Here is a 22,666-nt window from a genome sequence, read left to right as displayed (position 1 = left end):
GAATCAATCCACGCTCAAGGATAATCCCCTCGCGTGTCTCGAGTTCAGGGTGGCTTGATGGGTCTCTAGTCAACTCCTCTAGCAATTGAACCACCTCTGGATCATCCTCTCCGGCCTTCCTAAGATCTGAAAAGAAAGGAAAAGTTCGAACTGAAAATGCCACAAGCTCTCCCATGCTTGGTAGATGCGATAAGGCATCGACGACTTGATTTTCAGTTCCTCCTTTATACACCAAGCCATACTCAAATTCCAGCAGCTTTGTAACCCATTTTTTTGGGCTGGAGTGTGTACTCGCTGCTTCAAGAAAAATGGCAAGCTTTGTTGGTCGGTTCGAATGGTGAATCGCCGCCAAGTAAGGTCGCCATTTAGCGAGAGCATGCAAAATGGCAAGCATCTCTTGCCCATATGTCGACAATTGCCTAGTCCTTTCGGATATTGCCTTGCTGAGGTAAGTTATGGGTCTCTTGTCTTAAATCAAGACGACTCCAATCTCTACACCGGAAGCATCACATTCAACCACTAAAGGTTTGCCAAAATCGGGTAGCGCCAAAACTAGCGTCGACACCGTGGCATATTTTAACTCCTCAAATGCCTTGGTTGCCTTCTCGGTCAAACAAAATCCTCCTTTTCTGGGCAAGGCGATAAGAGACCAGCAATCTTGCCGTAGTTGGCAATGAACCGGCGTAGGTCCCAAAAATCCCCTTAACTCATGTGGAGTTGTAGGTTGCAGCTAGCTCACCATGCATTCGATCTTCACCGAGTCGACTTCTACACCATTTGCTGAAATGATATGGCCTAACTAAGTATTCGACTCGGTTGTCCCCAAAGGCACTTGTTCATATTTTACCTTCAATTGGTTTCACCTCAAAATGTTACTTCCTCCACATGCTGCAAATGCTCACTACTCGTCCTTCTGTACACAAGTATGTCGTCAAAAAAGATGAGTACATACCAACGAAAAAGGGGTCAAAAATTGTTGTTCATGAGCCCTTGAAAAGTTGTTGATGCATTGGTGAGACCAAATGGCACAACCCAAAACTCGTAATGCTCATCATGAGTTCAGAATGTCGTCTTGTGTACATCCGCTAGATCAATCCTGATTTGGTGATCACTCGACCTCAAATTGAGTTTGCTAAAATATGTCGATCCTGTGAGCTTGTCCAGCAACTCCTCAATTACTAGAATGAGATAGCAGTCCTTCATAGTGATTGCATTCAAAACCCTGTGGTCCATGCAAAATCTCCAACTTTCATCTTTCTTGTGCAATAGCAACACCGACGAGGAGAAGGCACTTTGGCTCGATTGAATGATGCCTTGCTCGAGCATCTCCTTGACCATTTTGCTAATCTCCTCCTTTTGTATGTGAGGGTACTAGTAGGGTCAAACGATCGCTAGTTCAACTCCGGGTACAATATGGATTCAGTTGATCATGCCCACGAGTGAGTGGCAAACCTCGTGGCTCCTCAAACATGTCTTTAAAATCCTACAATATCTGATCCAAGTCAGTGGCTATGCCTTCCCTTGGAGTAGGCTCTAGAACAGAGAGTGTTAGCTGCATAAACACCCCATATGCGCCTCGACATGGCTCTCCAATCAGCAAACGCAGCGCTAGACTATGGCGTAGTCGGCCTTCCAGCCACACCACCTTGTCTCCTCGCTAAAATGTGAGGCTTAGGTTTGCAAAGTTAAAGGCGATGACCCTTGAGCTTCGTAGCCACTGGATGCCCAACACTAAATCCGATCCCCTCAGTGCCAATGGGTACAAATCAAGCAAGAAATCAAAGCCTTGCATCCACAGCGATACCCGATGGCACACCCCATCAGCTCGTAATGTCATGCCATCGCCTATCATTACGTCAAAGCCCATCATCGGCTCCACATTTAGTCTAATCTTCTTCACGAGCCTGATAGGCTACAGAGCGATCCCTTCAGGATTTGGATTTATTGCAGAAGCAGCCCATGCAATTGATGAAAAATATTCACCAAATATTCTCTCATAGTCAGAACATTGTGAAACAAGTCTCCAACTCATTGCGGCATGTGCACCTGATCGGTTAAGTTGCCATTTCTCTCTCCCAACCCAAGTCGGTCATTGGTATGACCTCAGCTTGCGATGCTTCTCTTCCATCAGTGACACATCCTCCACAATCTCCTCCATAGTGTTTGATCTCAAGGCTTTGACATCGGCTTGGATCTCACCACGGAGACCAAACAGAAATGTCGCACATTGATGAAGATCGGACCATGATGGTTGTCCTTTGGCTCACCTTGGTCAGCATTGCATGGAAGTTGTCATAGCTAGTTGGACCAAACCGCCTCCATAATGCATCTGTGAACCCGGTCCATGTGTGGAACTCATGATGTGAGCTCATCAAGTGAAACCACCCAACAGGGTGTCCTCTAAATGGAATGACACCATGACTACCTTGTGAGCACTAGAGGTTCCTTGAAATTTGAAGAATTGTTCTACCCAAACACGGTTCTCCCCCTAAGCGCATTTTCTCTATTTGGGTCAAACCCAAACATTTGGGCATGTCACGAAGGTGCGCCATCTGTTGTTGGTGTCAGTTTCTTCATTGTGGTGCGCGCCGCTTCCTCCCCTCAAATTCTTGCTCAGACTCGGATTTGAGTCCTGCCCACAAGTCATCTTCTTAGTTCATCCGGAATGCTTCCTCTACTGGATTGAGTACTAGTGGAATCCCAACAAGAAGTCTCGACCCAAAGGGATGTGGTAAAATCCCTAGTTGGGGAGTAGGAGCCTGATCATGCTGGATCAGTTCAGTTCGAGTTGCGGTGATCAATCTGTTCAAGCCATGAGCAACTGGATCAACTTATCCTATTTCCGCTCCATCATAAACTCCAGCATCAAGGCCTCGGTGGTTGAGGGTACTTTTGGACTCAATCGATCACTAGTGTGTTTCGGAGTTTCAGGGGTAGCACCCCTTCACCTTTCTCCGTTCACCGACGACTCTTATATGTCCTCCTTTGTCATGCGCCTCGAGGCCATAGATCTGGTGGTCATCATCTCCACGTGTGGTCCAAGTTTTAGCCTAGCTCTGATACCAAGTTGATATGATTACCCTTGAGGAAGTGGTAATCGTAACTCAGAATCAACTTGGTTCCGGTCTAAAGATGGAACTTTCAAGATCAACTGCAAGTAGTCTAGCCATCCAAACAATCTAAAACACTAGTCGGATGTTCCCTTGGAAGTCAAGAGTCCAACGCAACTAGAATCATATAGATTGGATAGGTAGATTAAAAGTTATGGAAAAAATACTGACAGATGGCGAGATGAATGTGGCTGGTGGATGGTGGAATAGTGGCTAGATTTGGAAGACAAAGGTAGTGATGGTGGGATAAAGCATTGGGCTAGACGAAGGGAAAGAGGGTGGACTAATCCTTGATAGATAGGCAAGAGGGCACGGTCAAGTTGAAGGAGGAAGAAGACGACGTCCAATAATGGACATCGTGGGAGAAAGTCGATAGAGGTAGGAGGGGGAGAGAGAGAGAGAGAGGGGCAGGAAAACGTTAATAATCTTCAATAGCTCAATAAGAAAATCCTCGTTGTGGCGCATTCAAATAGGTGAAACCCATTCTATGTATTTGCGAATGCATGCATGCGTTCGAATGCGCCCCAATAGAAAGCTTTATTCTTCAAACAAAATTTATTCCGCCCGAGACAACTTGGTCAAATCATAGTTGTATCAAGTATCAACTTTCTTCTTCTAGTATTAAAATTAGCATAGTTATGCCTATTTCACCTTATTCTACAAGTAAACGAAGGCTAAAGTGGATCGAAGCAAGGTTTCCATTGGCAACTACCGTTAGATTGGTTCCAGTAAGGAGCCAACGAGAGGCTTGTTTAGACCGCAATCATATCTGCTTCTCATAGTTCACGGTGGCCTTTGAATCTGTTGTAAGATGGAACGCATAGGACGTGGAGGAACCCGAAATAGTAGATGTGGACCAAGCAAAGACCTAGGCCTTTAAAGAATCATCATTAGCATCAATAGCTCCAACAAATGATGGAATAGCACCGTTTACTTCAACAGTCAGGTCAAGTAGGTCATAAGGAGTATTGGTGGCAGATGAAGTGTAAGGGAGCTCCGAAAGCTAGGGTTGGTCACTCATAACCCTCACACTGTGCGCTTCTTATTCTACACCTCTTTCTAAATCTTCTCCCGACTTATCTCATGGTAGCACCCACCATTTCAGGCCAGTCGGGATGCGGTCTAAAGTTCTTCAGATCAATTTATCCTTGCCATCCATAACATCATAGCAGAATAAGGACATGTTGAAAATTTTGTGATGGAAACTTCTGTCATGAAATAGAATGTTTTGTAGGAGAACGAATTTTATTACAAAAGAATAATTCCTCCTGATCTTTTCTCAGAAAAGAATTACTCCTTTAAAATGAAGGCCCTTCATATGCTTCAGTACCGATTTTCTTTCTCAACGTTCTAGTCATGCATGACGACGAATCACAGAAATTCTGAAGGACGTTAAAGAGAGGTCGAATATGACACGATTGTCAAATATTCACAGAAAATTTATAATACATCTTAATACACTTGGAAGATATTAACGATACTAATTGCCCCATGTTCTGGGAATTTTCCCCCTCCGGAACATCTCATCGGAAGCTTTCTAAACTTCGGTGGTATTAACTTTATTTTACCAAAAAAGAATTTGGCAAATTATGTTCCTATCAGGATTAAAATTCTTCTTTGCCTGGTAGGCCAATTACATACTAAAGCAACAATTTCTTAAATAAGGTTTCAATTGACCCAGACTGAAAAGTTTGCCCTCAGTAAGTGCAGATGTTAATGTTGCTCAGTAAGGGATACAGCTAAGAAGATCCAAACCATCACCAAGCATGCACAGAAAAATTTGACATCTTTCTTCCACAAATTCAAATGGATTGTGGAGAACTGCAAAACATTTACCCAAGTGCCAAGCGAGCATGACCGACAATCACATCCAACCAATTTTTTTACATTAGTTGGCTACCCTACAGTCAATTCATCAAAACAGTAATATGCCGGATATAGGAAACAAATAGAAGAAAACCAACATTGCAGTCACAAGATAGTTGAGAACTATTATATGCTAAATTAGACGGGCTGAAAACATTTTCTCTAATATTCAAATGTTCAACAATTTTTTGCCACTAGTGGAAATCGAACATTACTCTGGGTCTAAAGAGCAAGTTCTCATCCCTCCGGTCCAGCACCAGAAATTCTAACTGTACAATTCTCAGTAGCATTTGTTAGTCAAGGACGACGGTAAGCAAAGATCTATGGCCGCAAATTTCTGTGATTTGGCTGAAGAACCTTATCAAAATAGTTATGGATCTCAGGAATGATGCGCAAGATCAGATGAGAGTAACTGCATAACTCCAAAATGTATTTGATGAGCGATAATAAATCAAAGAAAACATAAAATTCCTACAAAGAAGCCAAATTGGTGTCAGAGAGATACCCGGGCCTCATGCATATCTTGTCAAATTGCTCCAAAATAAATAAGATGCATGTGTGCCTCAAAGACATGGCATGGAAAGCCTCCGACAATTCATACATACTCGAGATATTGTCCAGATTTACATCCTGAGAAAACAAGAATGGTTGGTGAACTTAGTCAGATCCCAATCTTAAATAGGAGTACAAGCTGCAATTACTTAACTACCTGAGCAATGGAATATTCACAGAGGCGTTTCAGTCCTTCTAGAAGATATTGATCAGCAGCTCTAAGGAGATCTTGCGCAATATCAGTAGTTACATCAACAGACCCTGTATATATGAACCTGAAAATAGAAAGGAAAAAATTAAATAAAACCTCAAAGAACAATATTTATGAATCAAGAGGAATTATGCACATAAACTGACCTCATCATTAATTCAAATATTTCCCATCTTATGTTTGGTATCTCGATGTCTCTTGCATCCTTCTCCTAAATGAATTTTATTGGGCAAACAATATCCAATCAGAGATTAAACAGAAGTGCCAACTATATATGATTGACTGCAACATGAAAAAGATGGATAAACAAATTTTAAATGTAGTAACAGCGGCAGCAGTGGTGGTGGTGGTGAGTTAACATAGTAATATAACAAGAGCAATAAGTAGTGTGGCAACAAGTAATTAATAGTTTGCAGTTTCATCCAAGAAGGAACAGTAATGGCCAGAACTAAATGAAAAGCAAAGCTGAAACACATTGCTTAAGGCCCAAACAATCAAGATTTCTGGTTTTGAGTCTTTTGACATTTATTTTGGACCACAATAGGCTAAAACCATTCTATTTGGGCCTAAAATATTCAATTTTTTCGAAGGGTCAAACCAAACCAAAACTTCTTACCATTAATAGCTTGTGGCATTGTATCATTTTACCTTGGCATTCTGTTGTGTTGCATAGACAAAACTGGTTAGTAGAAACAATATAATAAAAGGTAAATATATTAACATTAAAGTATAAATCTGGAAGCTCAATTATTTTGGTTATATTAACTCATATATGTATGGTATATATATATATATGAATGTTGGTGAATTCTTTTATCTCACAATCTGCATTGCTTGCTTATGGTCCAGTTTTGCTATTGTCAAATCAAACTCTACATTTTCTAAGATATGTTCATAGAAAAGCAGGGTTAGTCTAGTGAAGAGAGTAAATTGTACTAATTTGGCACAGCAGGAGAAGGCATTTCAGGATCACATCACAAAAATAGAAGAGAGAAGAGAAAAAAGAAGTAAAAGAGAACTAACAATCAATTTCATCAAAAATAATGTGTTCAACATACACCACCTATTCTCAAATAGAGAACGATCCTAAAGAAAATAGAACTCCTAAGAACTACTAGGAATGCAATCTAGATAGAAAACTAACAATATTAGGAAATCAAATAATTAGAAAAGACACTAAGTAGGAAACCTAAATACAAAGCCTTTGAGATTGGGAATCCTATGAGAATTATGAAACTCTTTGTAACACCCAAAAGAAAAGGAAATAAAAAATAAAAAAAGCTCCCCCATTTTCCATTTCTTTTCGCAAACTACCCCCCATTTTAATTAATTCATTCTTAGTTAAGTATTTGTAATTATATCCTAGTTTTACTATTTCATCTTAATCACGGAAATCTGCTGGCCGGCGACTTCGGATCGATCACCAACCTGCCCGGAAAGCTGTCACTTTTGCCCTCTTGCCATGGGTACCATGTTTAGGTACCCATGGTGTGCATGGGAGGCTACACCATATCACATCCTATTGCCGATTTCTCGACTTGCGCTCGACCATCATCGACAATAGTGGTCGCGCCTAAGTTGAAGGGGTAGGTGCTCAAGACTAGTGTTCTTTGTGCCCTTTGACCGAAGAGAAAACCTCCATAGTCGCCGGCCATGGAGTACCCTTCTCACCATCGGCCACCCCAGTCGATGGTTTAATCACTTGAGAACACACTACTCACTTCGTAGAATGTTATGGTACCATTTCTAGGCCTTTTCCACTTTAGATTCACAAAGTCCTTCCTCCCCTCACCGACGAGCTCGATTTCCCCTTCTCATTCCGTTCTTGTTCTCTTCCGACGCTTCCCAGACCATCGGAACACTGCTAAACTCCGGACCTTAGGGAGCATGGAGACACTCAGCTGCCAACGATGGTGATCGCCGGCAACACTTCCCACTTCCTCCCTTTTTTTCTTCTCTAGGAAGAAGATGGGTGAGAGTGGGGGTTGGGGTTGGGGCCAAACACAAACCTAACTCCTTGTTGGGTTGCGGAGTGGGTTGTAGCCCACACCGAAAGCCAGTCATGGACACGGCCCTTGAGCCTAGTCCACCCCCTTTTAGTTTAGTGGGTACATGTAGGCTCGTAGCCCACTTCCTCAACCAATGGCGAACTAGGTCTTAAGCCCAGTCCAAACCTATGGGCCAAAACTTAGCCCAATTATAGTTAATTGTTTATTTTACTCATTTTTTGTTTTACTTATCTCCTAGAAATTATTTTCTATTATTTTATTAGTACAAGTTTAGGACAATACATAACTTAATTTTTAGGATTTTTAGACAAGTTATTTTTTATAATTTTAGCATGGATTGTAACAACCGAAAAAGGAAAAAAAAAAGGGTTGAGAGAGGGTGTACGTGCTCTGCACGTGCAACCCCCTCCCCTCTCCCTCTCCGGCACGCGATGAGGCAGTCTCAGAAATCTCGTCGAATCCAAATCCAATTTAGATTTTGATTTTTGCTCTATAAATTAAACTCTAATTTTTCTCTCTCATCAACCCCTTTCCCCCAACCATTTCCCTTTTCTTCTTCCTCTCCTCCTTCGCTTTCTTCTCTCACCATCGGAGTCACGCAATGGAATCAGCCTGGCGGAGTACCGCCGAAGCCATCAGAGACCACCACGTGACTCCTTGGTAAGCCCTCTCCCACCCCTCAATTTTAATTTTAGTTCAATAGGTTAAAACAAAAATACCTAATTTGTGGGATTTCGGCTTCGCCGGCGACTCACGCCGGTCGACGACTTCGGGTCGTTGCTGCTCGTGTGCCAAAGCCTCGCGTCGTCGACCTCGTATCGCAAGCATGCTTCCCTGAAGTCTTCATGGCTCGATGTATGATAGAGACGACTCCATGGTCGCCGGCCATGGAGTCGAGTTATCGACCGTCATCTACGGCTTCTCCACCTCTCGTGGTCTACTGGGTCGCGAGAGTGTCGGGGAGGTTAGGGTGCGGCCGATGGACCGTCGTCGGCATCTCTCTCTCTCTCTCGCCCTTCGGTTCCCTTCGATTTGGAGAAGGCAGACTCGAGCAACCCGAGTCTGGCCTTCCGTTTAAGTTTTTGGATTTGGGTCAGGTTGGATCCGAATGCAAGGGACCCGACGAGGTTCAATTAGTTTAATTGGATTGGGCCTTGGGCCTAATCCATTTAAGTATTGGTTGGGTGGGCTGCAAGCCAACTGCAGCCCAGCCCAACTGATTTGGGCTTATTTTAGCCCAAATTATTAATTTTTGACTTAAATTGTACAATTTATTTTAATATTTTTTTATTTAAAAATGTTATTGTTATTTATTATTAAAGGTGGTGATTTTAGCACGTGAGCTAGAGATTTGAGATTCAGTTGTCTTGCCTAGACTCAGGTGAGTGGGTTCACTCACATATTTATTTTTATTATATTTCGTAACTTTATCAGACCATGTAATTTTCTGTGCAAATTTATTTATTTTAGCCTTACGTGCAAAAATTTAATTGTTATATTTTCTGTGTGCATTTAATAATTATACTTAGTGCATCGCCATAACTTGTGCAAATATTAAATTTTAGTGAAAAAAAAATGAGACTAATATTGGTACGACTTAGAGAACAGTCCCAGTATAAATCGCTTGTAATTTTTCATGGTGACTTAAATCTATCTAAAAATCTAAGGGGAAGTCCTAAATCAAATCACTGCGGTGACTTTCTTAAGTGACTCTAGTGGGGTTAGGGAACAGTCGTAGGATGAATGAGAAATTTCTTAGGTAACTCTAACTTTTCTCAACGGTTAGTGAAAAAGACAGAGTATGTTGATCACATAGTGGTACCACCTGATGACCCTAACCAGATCAGCTATGAAGAAAAGTCTCGAGCGTCATCTCGAGGTGACTTCTAGTTAATGTGGATCCACATGGTATAGACCCATTGAGACAAATGATAGTATAAATATTGGAAGGATCTTAATATGTCGAAACTGTGCAAGATTACAAATTATGACTATTGTTATCATTGTCATTATTTAAAAAGCATGCCTATTGCAAATTGATATATATATTATTGATTTTAGTTTTTTAGAATTTATTTAGTTTTCGAGTGGATTTCATCATTAAGCTATAGTTGTTAGCTCATGGATTTTTTTTTATTTATTTATCTATCTCAAGTAATAGTCAGCGTGGTGACTGAGCGAGACGTACCTGGACTCCACCAATATATTCGTCATGCATTTACTTTACTCTTAAATTATATTGGGTTATACTCGCTGGGCGATGTGCTCACTACCATTTGGTGAAAATATTTTATAGTTATAGAGGAGGATGCGGGTTTTGAGGAATAGCTGATCTTTTCTGCTGGAGTTTCTTACTTTTTTGTCTAGTTGGTCTTACCCCCATAGGGGTTCCACATCTTTGAGTCTTTGTATTTTGGCTATATATTTCATGAAAAATTGTTGAGGTTTGTTATACTATTTTGAACCATTTGCTTGAACTATTTGTGGTGTTTTAGATCTTTCTTGAATACCTTGTGGAAGCCTTCTACTGACAGGCAACAGATCACATGACAACCACGTGGATTTTCTTTCAAGTGAGAGACATGTGTATTTAGAGGTGGATTGTTTCACTCTTGATACTACATCCTGTCAGGTTTTGACCAGACAAACCAAACTTTTGACACCTATCATCTGAATTTGGGAAGATACTTGGCTTCTGCTAGAGGTTTCCAACATTACTAAAAGTAGTCCTGACCAGAACTAACTTTAGCCCTATGGACTATCATCCTTAAAGTTAAACAAAAAGTGCCTTAAAGGTTCTATTCTCTCTGCAAACTACAAAACACAAAACACGAACATGAAGTACTAACAACTATCAACCTTGTAGACAATTCTGGTTTTGCAGCTCGCACAACGTTCATATCAGATATAACTATTTATCTTTACCACAATAATTTTCTTGATGTAAGGTCTACAACATATATGCTAAGCTCAAGAAAATTCTCTCCTGTATATGAATTTTTTTATTCCAAGCCTCTGGATCTTGAACTGCAATAATAGCTTCAGAATTGACACCATTCCGCAGTCAGTCTCTCATCATATTTTCTATCCCCTTCAAGGTTGTTTTGTGAAGAAAAACAGGTGATATATACATCTGATATTCATGGAGGAGCCATTTGATAAGATTTACCAGATCCGCAAAACTAAATTATGACAATAATAAAACAGAAAAATGACTAGAGAGAGAAAAAAATATCTTTTCTGATATAATTTCAAATTTTCAATAACACGTACAGCTATACATTATGTTGCACTAATCAAGTAGTTCCACAACAATAATCATTTCAAGAAAATATGTCTGATTCCCGTCAAATGCAATCTAGTTATTCTTGCAATTGTTTCTCAACTAGTAATCTGATATATATGTACCTCATGATTTTAAATTATATTTGTTTGTCTTTGTAAATAGCAAGCATCACTTAAGAATTAACTCATTAAGTCTCCAAAGATAGCATAAAGTCATAAACAAAGATAATTGGAAATCGCACCCTATATCCACCATCAAACATTGCACGAAATGCATCTGATGAAGCAAGTAGAGCGATTCTGTGTGCATAAAAACGCTTTCCTGAAATGGGCAAAAAATTTATGCATCATTACATGTTCAACCATGAATAATGAAATTCCTAAGGGGGGAGTTTGTGCAAAAGAAGATGGGAATTGGGACAATTAAAGCATCATCAGGATAATACCAATACTCAGTGCAAGGATAACTAACAACCTTCCACTAAAAATGTAACATCAGAAAGGGTAGAACTGTTGACATATCGCTCACCAAGATATACCTGCAACAGAATCAGATGAAAAGTATCCATCGGGACTGATCAGGAAGCATTCTATGAGAGAAAATACCAAAATAGCCAAAAAAATGTTGCTAAAAGAAAAAAAGGAACGAAGTGCAATTAGGTAAAGTAGAACAGCCAACAATCCCCTAGACTATCATCAGTTGATTCATTTTGTAATTCTGCAGTATGATCCTACCATGAATGTCGTGAGTATATTTAACAGCAGTCTCTAGCCAGCTATATAAGATGAATTGTTCTCTATTAACAATTAACAGTTTTCCTCACAAAGTTTATTGTAATGGAACCTGTTAAGTGTCTGCTATTTGCAAAAGCAGACTTTAGAAACCCAGGATGGGAAATGCTCCTAAGAAATCATGATGTAATTCCAACCACAGGCTGTGATCATTGCATCAGAGACTCAGAACAGATACTGTATCCCCTCTCTAATCTCCAACTTCCATCACACACACACACACGCAGTATAGAGACACAATATATACCAAGACCAGTCGATGGTTTCAAATTCTTATTTCTATTGATGGATAATATAGGTTTCCATTTCAGGTAGGGAGAATTTGGTGTGACGGTAGCCCTCTCATGAAGACTTACTCTCAACTTTAGACCGTCGAACTTGTCGACTTTGGATCGGAGCTCTTCATAGGTAGTTGCCTCAGTAACTCTCATTATTTCATCTATCAAGCTCAGCCTTGAACTCACAAAATTGAGATTTGAAATCATCTATTGCAAGCTTGAACGCTTTCTTTCACCGCTCGCATGTTTTCTTCGAAGTTTATGTTGAAATTCTCTAACATCTCTAGTCGATTGTGAAGGCGCCTAAAGCAGCCCTCGAATGCAGACATACAATCCTCTACGGGTACAAATTCCCTTAGAGGCCCTTGCTTTTGTCTCGCTTAGGGTGGTTCTTCTCGAGCACGACATGGATGATGGCCGCTTCGGAAGAAGACATTGCAGCAGCACTTCGTCGGTCACAACAGCGGATCGTAGATGGCTTTAATACCACTTGTCGCAAATTTAAACATTTTCGATCAGTTTGCTAGTAAGTGCAACACTCCACCTTCTTCACAAGATGAAATAAGCCTTGAAGTAAAAGTAGTTTAGAAGCAAGAAAAGGGAAAGAGACTTCAATAAGTTAGCACAAGATCAAACCTATCACCTCGATCGCCATGGAACTATCTTCATGATGCTTTAACGATATGGCTCTTGTGGTCGATATCTGGTCCGATTAACTATCTCTGACCTCGGCCTCGTGCACCCGAGTCTGATCAGCTGAATGAATCTGACCGATTAAGGCTTTTGGGTGTCTCGTGCCCTTTTACTTCAAATCTGGGCCTGCCACTTGGCTAGAGGATGGTCTAAGTCTTAGTTACAGATGGTTGTAAGCTTTTGCTAGGAGATAGATCAAATAGGTGAAAACCCTAGACTTGATAGGTTAGCACAAGTCTGTCAGATCTGTGTAGGATTTTGGGCTGGTTAGGGCCCGGTGGAGTCTGAGGTTGAAATTTGGTGTGGAAGAGGGTTAAGGCCTTAGATAATGTTTGAATTGGGTTTAGGCCATAGAATAAGGCTTCATGATTGAAAGCCCTGACTTGCACGCAACAGCCTACACGGCAAGGTAATGGCTGTGGCTAGGAGATATAGTGGTAGCTTGGGGCTAATGGAGGGCTTTGATTAGGGCTTAATTAAGGTGTGGAGAGTTGGGAGATTGCTAGTGTGAGGAGGTGATGGTGGTGGAAGGATGGATGCCGGGAATAGAGGGCTTGGCTAAATGGTGGTGAATTGTGTTAGGTGGTGGTGGTGGTGGCAATGATGATGGTAATGGTGACAGTGAGGTGGTGATAGTGTTGATGGATAGTGGAGTCCATCGAGTAAGAGAAGGGAAGGATGAGAAGGTGGTCGGTCCTAAGGGACTAGGGAGGTGGCCGAAACACTAAGATAAGGGTTGGCTAAGATGAATCATAGGAGGGAGAGAGTAAGGGCTATGAAAAATAATTCAATACTTGCATAATCCTCAAAAGGGCTACTCTCCACATTTATAGAGGTTAACCTATTTTAATTCAGAATTAATTTAATTCAACTTAACTTAACTAGACTTAGCTAATTAAACAAGTCCTAGCCTACTATGACTCTTACTCAAGCAATTAAGGAAACTAACACATGCATAGCCTTTTAGGACTCTCAATCAAGCAATTAAGAAAGCTAGCAAATGCAGATAAGTAAATTATTAAATGCCATAGGGCTCCGACTAACAATTAAGCTAATAAGATAAAGTAGACCTAATCCATTAAGCTCAATGTCCTCCAATTTGATTCGATCAAGCCTGGATCACATCACACTATGGTCTAATTCATCTTTTGGATACCTTCTAAGTTCTAATGTAGTATCAAACTTTCTTAATTCTCATTTCCCATACGAATCCTATTCTCAAAGGTCTCTAAAATTTTTTTAAGATTCCTAATCTCAAAGGATATCCTATATAAATTTCCTATTTATGAGTATTTTCCCTATTTTTTTAATTTCCTAATAGTTGCTAGTTGTCTATCTATATTGGATTCCTAGTAGTTTTAGGAATTTTATTTGTTTTAGGATTGTTCTCTATTTAGGGAGAGATGGTGTATGATAGATAACACATTATTTTTCGAGAATAAATTGTTAGTTCTATTTGACTTCTCTTCTCGTCTACATTTGTAAAGGTGATCACAAAATGTCTTTGCCTACTTTGCGATGTTCTATCAGTTCATGAATATCTTATTGAGGGTATGACAATTAGTCCCTTAGGCCTTGTTTAGTCTCATTTCTTAATCTTGATTTTTTAAAGAATAAACTTGATTAGGTATGAAAACGATTAAAAAATATTTGGTTACTGAGCCAGTTCAAAGGGACTAAATTCAAAGCAAACGAGGCCTTACTAAAATAGGCAAAAGAGCGTTGGAAATAAGTTGAAATCCAATATTCTGTGACGTCAGACTGCAATGACCTTCTCCATCAGACATCTAAAGAAAAATTGAACTCTATCCAGCCATCCAAGAGAACATATTTCTTACAAGTGGCACAGATCTGTACATGCTATTAATCAAGTAAAATTCAACTCTATTTGCCATATGATGTTTGCCAATAAATTTTGTTTATTCCTTCATATACTTGTACATAGTTCTAGCAGAGAAGAATTCCTAATGGAAAACAGAGCCAGCTAATGTAGAGAGTCTGAATGGTATTATTCAAATCAATAATAAAAGTGGAAACATGCTTACATGAGTTACAACTATAAAACTATGTAAAATAAACACTTCCAAAGGTCATAGATTTAACAAAACAAAAAACCGAACAGAATCTCCCAAACTTTTTTTACACAGCTAGTACACTTCAAAACTTAAACACGGAACTAGATGTGTTTTGCCATGTTTTAACAAAACAACTGATCAGGACGATGATTTCCAAATATAAGATGTGGATCGGATAAGTGACTTATATGAAAATTCGAAAATAGTTAAGAAAATTACCAAGTCTTAAAGAGAACTTTCCATATAAGTCATTTTTCGATTCAGTGATTTATATTTAGGAATCGCTGAATCCGAAAGTGACTTGTATGAAATTTGTTCTCATACGACTTAGTAATTTTCGTAGAGGGTTTTCAAACTTTCATATTGTTGATCTAGTCAGCAACTTATATTCAGGAGTTGTCATCCTGGCAGCAGTTTTGCATCTCACCTAGTGTCGTATTTTAGTTTCGAGATGAATTAGACGCGTGATAAAAAAAATTGGCAAACTTATAATAGTCAAAAAAACTCAAATTGTAAGCACCTAAAGTCTGTATCTTTTATCACCAAAAATGATAAGATCGAGTTTTAATCCAAATTTTACAGGAATGAAATATGCTTACAACTAGGTTGATGTGATGATAGATATATTACATAGGACACAAAAAATGTTATGCTACTATGAACTGTTAACACAAAAACTCGGACATTCATAGAAATCTTAGACCAACTGGAAAAAAGACAACATATGTCAAAGCTTCTGGAGAACTTTTTCTAGAGTAAATAATATTGTATACTGTCCAATAATCATTCATTTATGTTACAAAATAAACCTAGTAGTTAAAACTAGTTCAAATTAGCAACAAATGGTTGCTGTTCTTACAAACCTGTGGTGTTGGAGATAAAGGTGCTGCATCCATGTGAGAAAGTGACATAGCTTTGTTAGCTAATTTGTACAATGCTATGGATCCATCTTGTTGGTGTTTCGTGTTTGTGGAGCCAAGAAGCTCAAGAAGCAAGTCAAGACCTGCAGTTACTGAAAAAGATTTGCTAAAGCAAGCCAAAGGTACCCTTCCAAAATGAATAAAAGAGCTCTACAACGGGTCTTAAAATTAGAAATGGCAAGATACAGTACCATTATTATCAATGAATATTTTTTGTTGATCCTCAGGGGAACAAAGGTGTGCAAGAGCCAAAGAAACACGCCTTTGAACAGACTTTTCACTTACTCGCATTAGATAGAGCAAATGCTTCAGTACCTGTAAGAGGAATGGTATAACATGACATTCACTGTCAGTGAATATGATGACTTCAACATTTGTGCATGTAAATGTAACTTAGATTAACATCAGCACATATTACAGAAAAGGTCCTAAATTGGGCAAACAGAGCTCACCCGTCCATGAATCTTCTCCTCTAATCTTTTCAATGTTTTGGCCACACAGTCTTTTGTTGCCTATGAAAAGATTAATCATCCTCAATAAAGGGTGGCTTAAGAAAGTCCGCCAAATTGCTCTTTGCAAGTGAAGAAACTACACAAATAACAGCTATTGGAAGCATTGGAATAGTCCATATACCTGGACAATGAATTCTCCATCTTGTAACTTCTGAACACCACCCACCTTGATAAAGTCAGAGACATTGTCCTGAAAGAGGGAAAAGAATATTAATTATTTTTACAACAAGCAAACCAAATAGTAGGAAAAAGAAATAGGATCTCAACAGTTTTTGTATTCAAACTAAAAAGCAAATAAAGTGAACATCCAAATGGAATATATTATCAGTAACCAGTAGATTAAGCTTACTTCATTGTCTGCAATTCCATAAAGTGCAAATGCAGCATTATGTTGTAGAGAGCCATTTTTTGAGTCAAGAAGCTTTAGCAAAGGTACTAGACCACCATTGTAAGCTATTCCTGCTTGGTTGTGGGTGTCCTAGAATAGAAAATCAACTGGTAAGATAGGATAATATAGTGCTCAGTCATCATAGAATGGAAGAGTTGCAATATTGATGAAAGAAGTCATAGCAAAGAGGGCTAGAAAGTTAAATACCAGTACAACACTTGTTATAGCTTATATGGAAACAAACATTGTTAAATAAAACCAGGAGAAAGTTGAAGGGGCTTACATTTCAAATACATAATAAGCTAAGTAGAAACTAAAGAGAAGGCAAAGACAGCCATACTGAATCAATATCTATAACTAGAATATCTTGAAATATAAAATACATGGATAAAGATGCATGATAATCAAATATAGGCACAAGAAATAGACAATTGAGGTTTACATAATTATGATTAGCAAGAGATGTTTAATTATGGACAAAAGAATTCACCAATGTGTAAAAACAAAAAGAAAATAGCAAGAAGAGAATGGACAATATGATCATGACTTCTAATATAAAAGTAAGATATCATGGCACTCAAGAAGAATAGTTGCAATTTATCAACCTAGGTAGGCCAATTAATTTAACGCAGCACCTGCAGCTCTACTTTTATCATGTAGCTCGAGAACTAATTATTTATAGGAGAAATTGCCAGAAAAACTAAGCAATCTTCAAAACTAAAGCAAAGTAACCATATAATCGACCACTCAAGAATCTAATGATAAAATTAAAAAATTAAAATTTCACAAAAGATTCCAACATAGTAGCTTGAAACCAATTATGTGACCCCACCCCCCAAGGGTTGTTAACCAATATAGTAGCTCGGTACCAACATGGTAGATAGGTTTCAAGTCAAAGGTAACCCAAAAAGAAGCCTGTAGTTGGGATTTTAACCTATTACCTCTAGATCAAGGAAAATAACATAATAAAAGGGATAAGTAGGTAAAGGCATATAAGAATAGCAAATTGGTAATAGTGCATGTCGGGTATGTCAGCCGGTTAATACTCTAAAGTTGGCAGTGCATGTAGAGTATGGTGCTATCATGTTCCGTTGATCTGACTTGCTTGCACAAAACTTGTTAGTCCAAAAATATATTATTATATGCAGAATTTGAATTATCCTAATTGTCTTTCCTGTAGTGTGTGGTGAACCAACATGCTCTTTAAGAATCTGCCCTACATGAAAGAGTTCAGGCAAATACTGCCCCAAGGATACTACAAGCTGAATCCAAAGTGTGCATGCATTGAGATTCACCTAAGAGCCTTGCTGCCTGCTGGACAACCTTCACAAGACATGATAGCACAAATTTTAAAAAACTTCATTTTATGCAGACTCAAAAGGTGGGTTTCCTTGCCATACAAAATGTCCCAATATTTGGCTCAGGCTAAACCCAAATACGGGTACAAATTGACCTAGAAAATGATGGCTTTTAAACTTCAACTTTGTGGTTGTTAGGTAAGTGCTCCGATTAAGGAATAGTACGAAAGATTCTAAACAGACGCCTCACCACTGATGCATGGGACTCACCCTTGACTTGGGAATGGAGAGGGGAAACATAGAACATAGCATGTGTCCCATGAGCAAGGTCCTGGGATAGGTGTATTTATAAAAGTATGCCAGGTATTGGGTGGCTGTAAGAACTGGAAAAAAAAAAATCCCCCCCGCCCTACCCTCTCATTTGGAGTGGTTGTGGGATTTCTAGCCACTCCGAATCAAAATCTGATTAAGGATTAGGATTAAAACCTAACCTATAAATTAAAAACCCTAATCCTATCTTATTAACCCACCTTAGCCCCCCTCCTTTCCTATCTTCTCCTTCTTTCCTTACCATCGGAGTCGTCGCCTTGGAATCAGACTGTCGGAATGCCACCGGAGCAATCGAAGATCACCATGTGACTCCTCAGTAGTGATTTTTAGCACGTGGACTAGAAATTAGAGATTTCAATTGTCTTACCTAAACTCAAGTGAATTCACTCACATATTTATTCATATTATATTTTGTACCTTTTATCAGACTATGTAATTCTTTGTGTGCAAATTTATTTCATTCTCTATATGCAAATTTATTTATTACATTTTCTATGTGCAATTTAATTATTATAATTCAGTGCATCGCTACACTATGTGAAAATTGCAAATTTTAGTACGGAAAAATATAACTAGTATTGGTATGACTTAGAGAACAGTCCCGATATAAATCGCTTACGACTTTCCGCTGTAACTCAAGTCTAACTAAAAGTCCAGGGGAAAGTCCTATTTTAAATCACTACGACGACTTTCTTATGTGACTCTGGTAGAGTTAGGTAACAGTCTCAGGATAGATCAAAAGATTTCATAAGGTGACTCTAATAATCTCTCTCAATGGTTAGTGAAAAAGACAGGATGTGTTTATTACATAGTGACACCTCCTGATAACCCTAACTGGATCAACTATGAAGAAAAGACCTAGGCGTTATCCCGAGGTAACTTCTAATTGATGTGGATCCACAGGGTATAAACCCATTTAAGACAAATAACATTATTATTTTTGAGAAAAATTGTAATATATTGAAACTAAGCAATGTTACGAGTTATGACTTTTTATTATTTTTATTGTCGTTACTTTAAGAGCATGCTTAGTAGAAATTGTCATTTTTATCGCTGAATTTGAATTTTATTTAACACTATAAAATTTTAGAATTATTTGATTTTTGAGTAAATTATACTCACTGAGCTATAGTTGTTGGCTCATAAATTTTTCTCTTCTAATTTTTTAGGTAATGGTCAGCGTGGCAACTAAACGAGATGCACCGCAACCCTACCCACTTAGGACCTACCCATTTACCTTTTCGTTCCTTTGGTCTTATATTTTAGACTATTTATTAATTCAATTTGCTTAGACACATTAATCATGATATTGGTTATTTTCATTACGATTAGTTTAAATCAAATAAAGGAAATTCTCTTCTTTTATTTATTCTTGCCATTGTGTACTTAGGAAGTATTAGTAAGGCTTTATGCATCTCAAGCGTATTAGAGGTACATGACCGGTAATGATTCTGATTTCGGGTCATGACAGTGGCAAGATACAAAATTACCAAATTTCCATTTAATTAATAGCACAAATATGGCTAAGGTAAAAATTTGACACCTAGCCAAATGGAAGAATGACAAGGATAGATTGGAAAGAATGTCAACCAAATGCTTTACACCTTAATTATTGATTAAGGTAAATTAACCAATGATTAATTCAGGGTATAAATAAAATCACATATTTAATTAAATATTATTTAATTGTAATCAAATATGGGTACCTACATTTTAGCGCACACAAAATATAATAGGAAAAATTGGGGATCGCTAGCCAAACACCATGCAGGCATTTCCACCAATTCGTAATACCCAATGGCTAGTCCAATTTAGTCATGTACCTAACATACCCATAGGTCTTGCACTAAACATTTCATCCAAAGTGAATGGTAAAATCACTGATATGTAAACCATGAATCCTAATTTCGATCAAACCTAAAAAGGCCGAGACGAATCAGCTAAAAGCTAGTGATTGGTTTTGTTCTGGAATTGGCTAGTTATTAGTCGAAACTAGTTGAAATAGGTTTCTTTTAAAGATTTAGGTCGAATCTATTTAGATCTGACCGAGGGGACACCAGCATTTGATGTCCCAACTGTCTTATTTCTAAGTTTTCAGCTTTTACTATCTTGTCTCTAATATTATGAGCCTTTTAAATCATGATCTAAAGATTTATATGATGCGAACCAAGTCAAATCAGATCACACCAAGGAGATATTGGGCCCAATAGATTGAGTCCAGTTATCTTATCTGTATATTTGATTTAGTTATAGTAGGTTAGAATTTTAGCTAAATCCAACTATGTGCAGTTTTGGAAAAATATACGCAAAATATTCCACAAATGTTTGAATAATATCAAACTAGTTAGAGAAGATCGGTGACTTCCTCATCTATAACATTTATATTCAGAGTTTTCTCAGATTCAGCATCTATCTACGACAAAAAGAAGAGTTAATATGAGAAGATAAGGAAGACTAATTTAGTTAAGTTTGTTTACGACTTTTTGATTTAATTTCTATAAATAGGACTTTTTAATTTGATCTCTATAAATAGGGTTTATGGCATATATCTTAGAAGATAATTAATGAAAGATTATTCATTTGCTGCTCCCTATCTCTTCTATCTTGCTCTAGTCGTCGACGCCCATCTCCCTCCCCCCTCCTTGCCAACCACGCTATCTCTCTATTGGTTCAATCTCTCCTAGCTTCTAGTCCCCCTCTTCTATATCCTCTACTCCACCATTTTCTTCTAATTTCCCTACTATCGCCATAACCCTCTACGATCCCTAACCTTCCACCACCACCATCTCTACCGGTATCACCCCATCACCGTTGGTCTACCATCACCATACTTTACCTAGGAGTTTGTGCCTCCACACACGGATACCAAATCCTGCGCAGACCTGGATCCCGCAAGTTCGACCCTCAAACCTTCATCCACTATTCTAATGATATCTTCCGATCTAGCCATCCAATTTACATGAAATCATATTTGTTGGAAAGCTCTCCTAGGGCTAAAACATATCAAAATTTCATGCCGATTCAACGGCTAGATCCGTTGAAAACTTTGTTGAAAGTTTTGTGCAAATTTCTGTCCAGAACCGATACGAATCAAATTAAGCCGATTTGTATCATTATATTAGTCATATATATTATATCATATAATATTAAATATTATATCATTATTTTTTAGTCTCATTGAGCAAAGTTTGATCGAGGCGACTCATGATCAAGCCAATCTTTATGGAGCCTTAGCGATTAAATAGCAAGCTAAACTCAAGCCAGCTCGATTATTTTGACAGCCCTAATGGCAAGGTTAAGGAAAAGACTTGATAGGAGATATAGAGGAAGATTAATTCATTCAATAATTCAATACCTAAAATACAAGTCATAAAGCCCTATTTAAAAGAACTAAAACAAAGAGTCCTACGGTAATTAAAACAGAATAAGAAACAAACTAATAAGCTTATCAAAAACAATCTCCTATATCTTTCTCAGATTAGATTACGATTCTGCCCGGACAGAGTTTGAATCTAGAGAAATTTTGAATATGAAAAATGTAGATCACAACGTTACCAAATCAATTTCTTTGGTTTCATATTTTGCAGATACCATATGAACATTGGTTGATCATTTTTCCAGAATAGCGTACTAAATTCCTATAATTCAAAGACTCAGACTAGTTCGAACTCGAACTCAACTTAGACTTGGACCATATTAGTTTTTATCCCTACCTTATATGCATTTGCAAGTGCCAACATACCACATATATGTTATGCGATGTCTTGATTGCCAACATAGCACTAATGCTTTTTAAGACATTGATTTCAACAATCTGTACAACAGCCCTAATTGGGGCAGACAACTCTCTTATGTCTCAACAACAACACTCAATCAACTGACCGTGACCATGTTGAACGCAATTAAACCTCACTCAAACCCATTTCTCTCTACATGATCTATCTTTCTCACCAATGAGATTTGATTTCAATGATATGTGCCACTCCGACAAGTTTCTGCAGAATTTTACACCTACTAAGACTAATCGAAGCATGACATAGTATATTTTTATCCTTCTAAATAGTATGTCAATGTCTACCATTTTAAAGCTTAACATGACGAATTGTATAAGACTCTTATGATATCTAAAATTATGACTACATAGTATAAGGCAGAGACCTTGACTCACATCCATTACGAATGCATGAACATTTAATCTTTTCACCATTCATGAAGAGCTACAACGGAGAATCTCATAACAAGAACAATAATGAGTTAATTGCCAACAATAATACAACAACAAAACCAGTATTAATTGATATGCATAATTAGGCCAAAAAAAAGTAGAATTGAATGAAGCAAGTAGTT

The 22,666-nt window shown here is 38.3% G+C and overlaps 1 protein-coding gene across 2 annotated transcripts in view; it reads right to left on the bottom strand.

Moving 5' to 3' along the window:
• Nucleotides 1-4,889: 4,889 nt before the first annotated feature.
• LOC140790834 (ARM REPEAT PROTEIN INTERACTING WITH ABF2) overlaps nucleotides 4,890-22,666 on the bottom strand; it is a 30,360-nt gene continuing 12,583 nt past the window's right edge. The window contains exons 9-19 of one of the 2 annotated variants that reach the window (XM_073141123.1): nucleotides 16,653-16,781; nucleotides 16,425-16,493; nucleotides 16,244-16,303; nucleotides 15,983-16,106; nucleotides 15,735-15,883; nucleotides 11,509-11,572; nucleotides 11,276-11,355; nucleotides 5,886-5,950; nucleotides 5,686-5,803; nucleotides 5,482-5,606; nucleotides 4,890-5,388 (exon numbers count right to left, since the gene is read on the bottom strand). In XM_073141123.1, the coding sequence (XP_072997224.1) occupies nucleotides 5,298-5,388; nucleotides 5,482-5,606; nucleotides 5,686-5,803; nucleotides 5,886-5,950; nucleotides 11,276-11,355; nucleotides 11,509-11,572; nucleotides 15,735-15,883; nucleotides 15,983-16,106; nucleotides 16,244-16,303; nucleotides 16,425-16,493; nucleotides 16,653-16,781 (1,074 nt within the window). In that variant the 3' untranslated portion in view covers nucleotides 4,890-5,297. The remainder of the gene's footprint in view (nucleotides 5,389-5,481; nucleotides 5,607-5,685; nucleotides 5,804-5,885; nucleotides 5,951-11,275; nucleotides 11,356-11,508; nucleotides 11,573-15,734; nucleotides 15,884-15,982; nucleotides 16,107-16,243; nucleotides 16,304-16,424; nucleotides 16,494-16,652; nucleotides 16,782-22,666) is intronic. The other variant, XM_073141124.1, reaches the window with a different exon arrangement.

This window comes from Typha latifolia, chromosome 6 (genome assembly GCF_019914945.1).
Source record: "Typha latifolia isolate L0001 chromosome 6, TyphaL0001v2, whole genome shotgun sequence".
Classification (NCBI taxonomy): Eukaryota; Viridiplantae; Streptophyta; class Magnoliopsida; order Poales; family Typhaceae; genus Typha; species Typha latifolia.
This window is presented reverse-complemented; position numbering and strand designations above follow the sequence as displayed.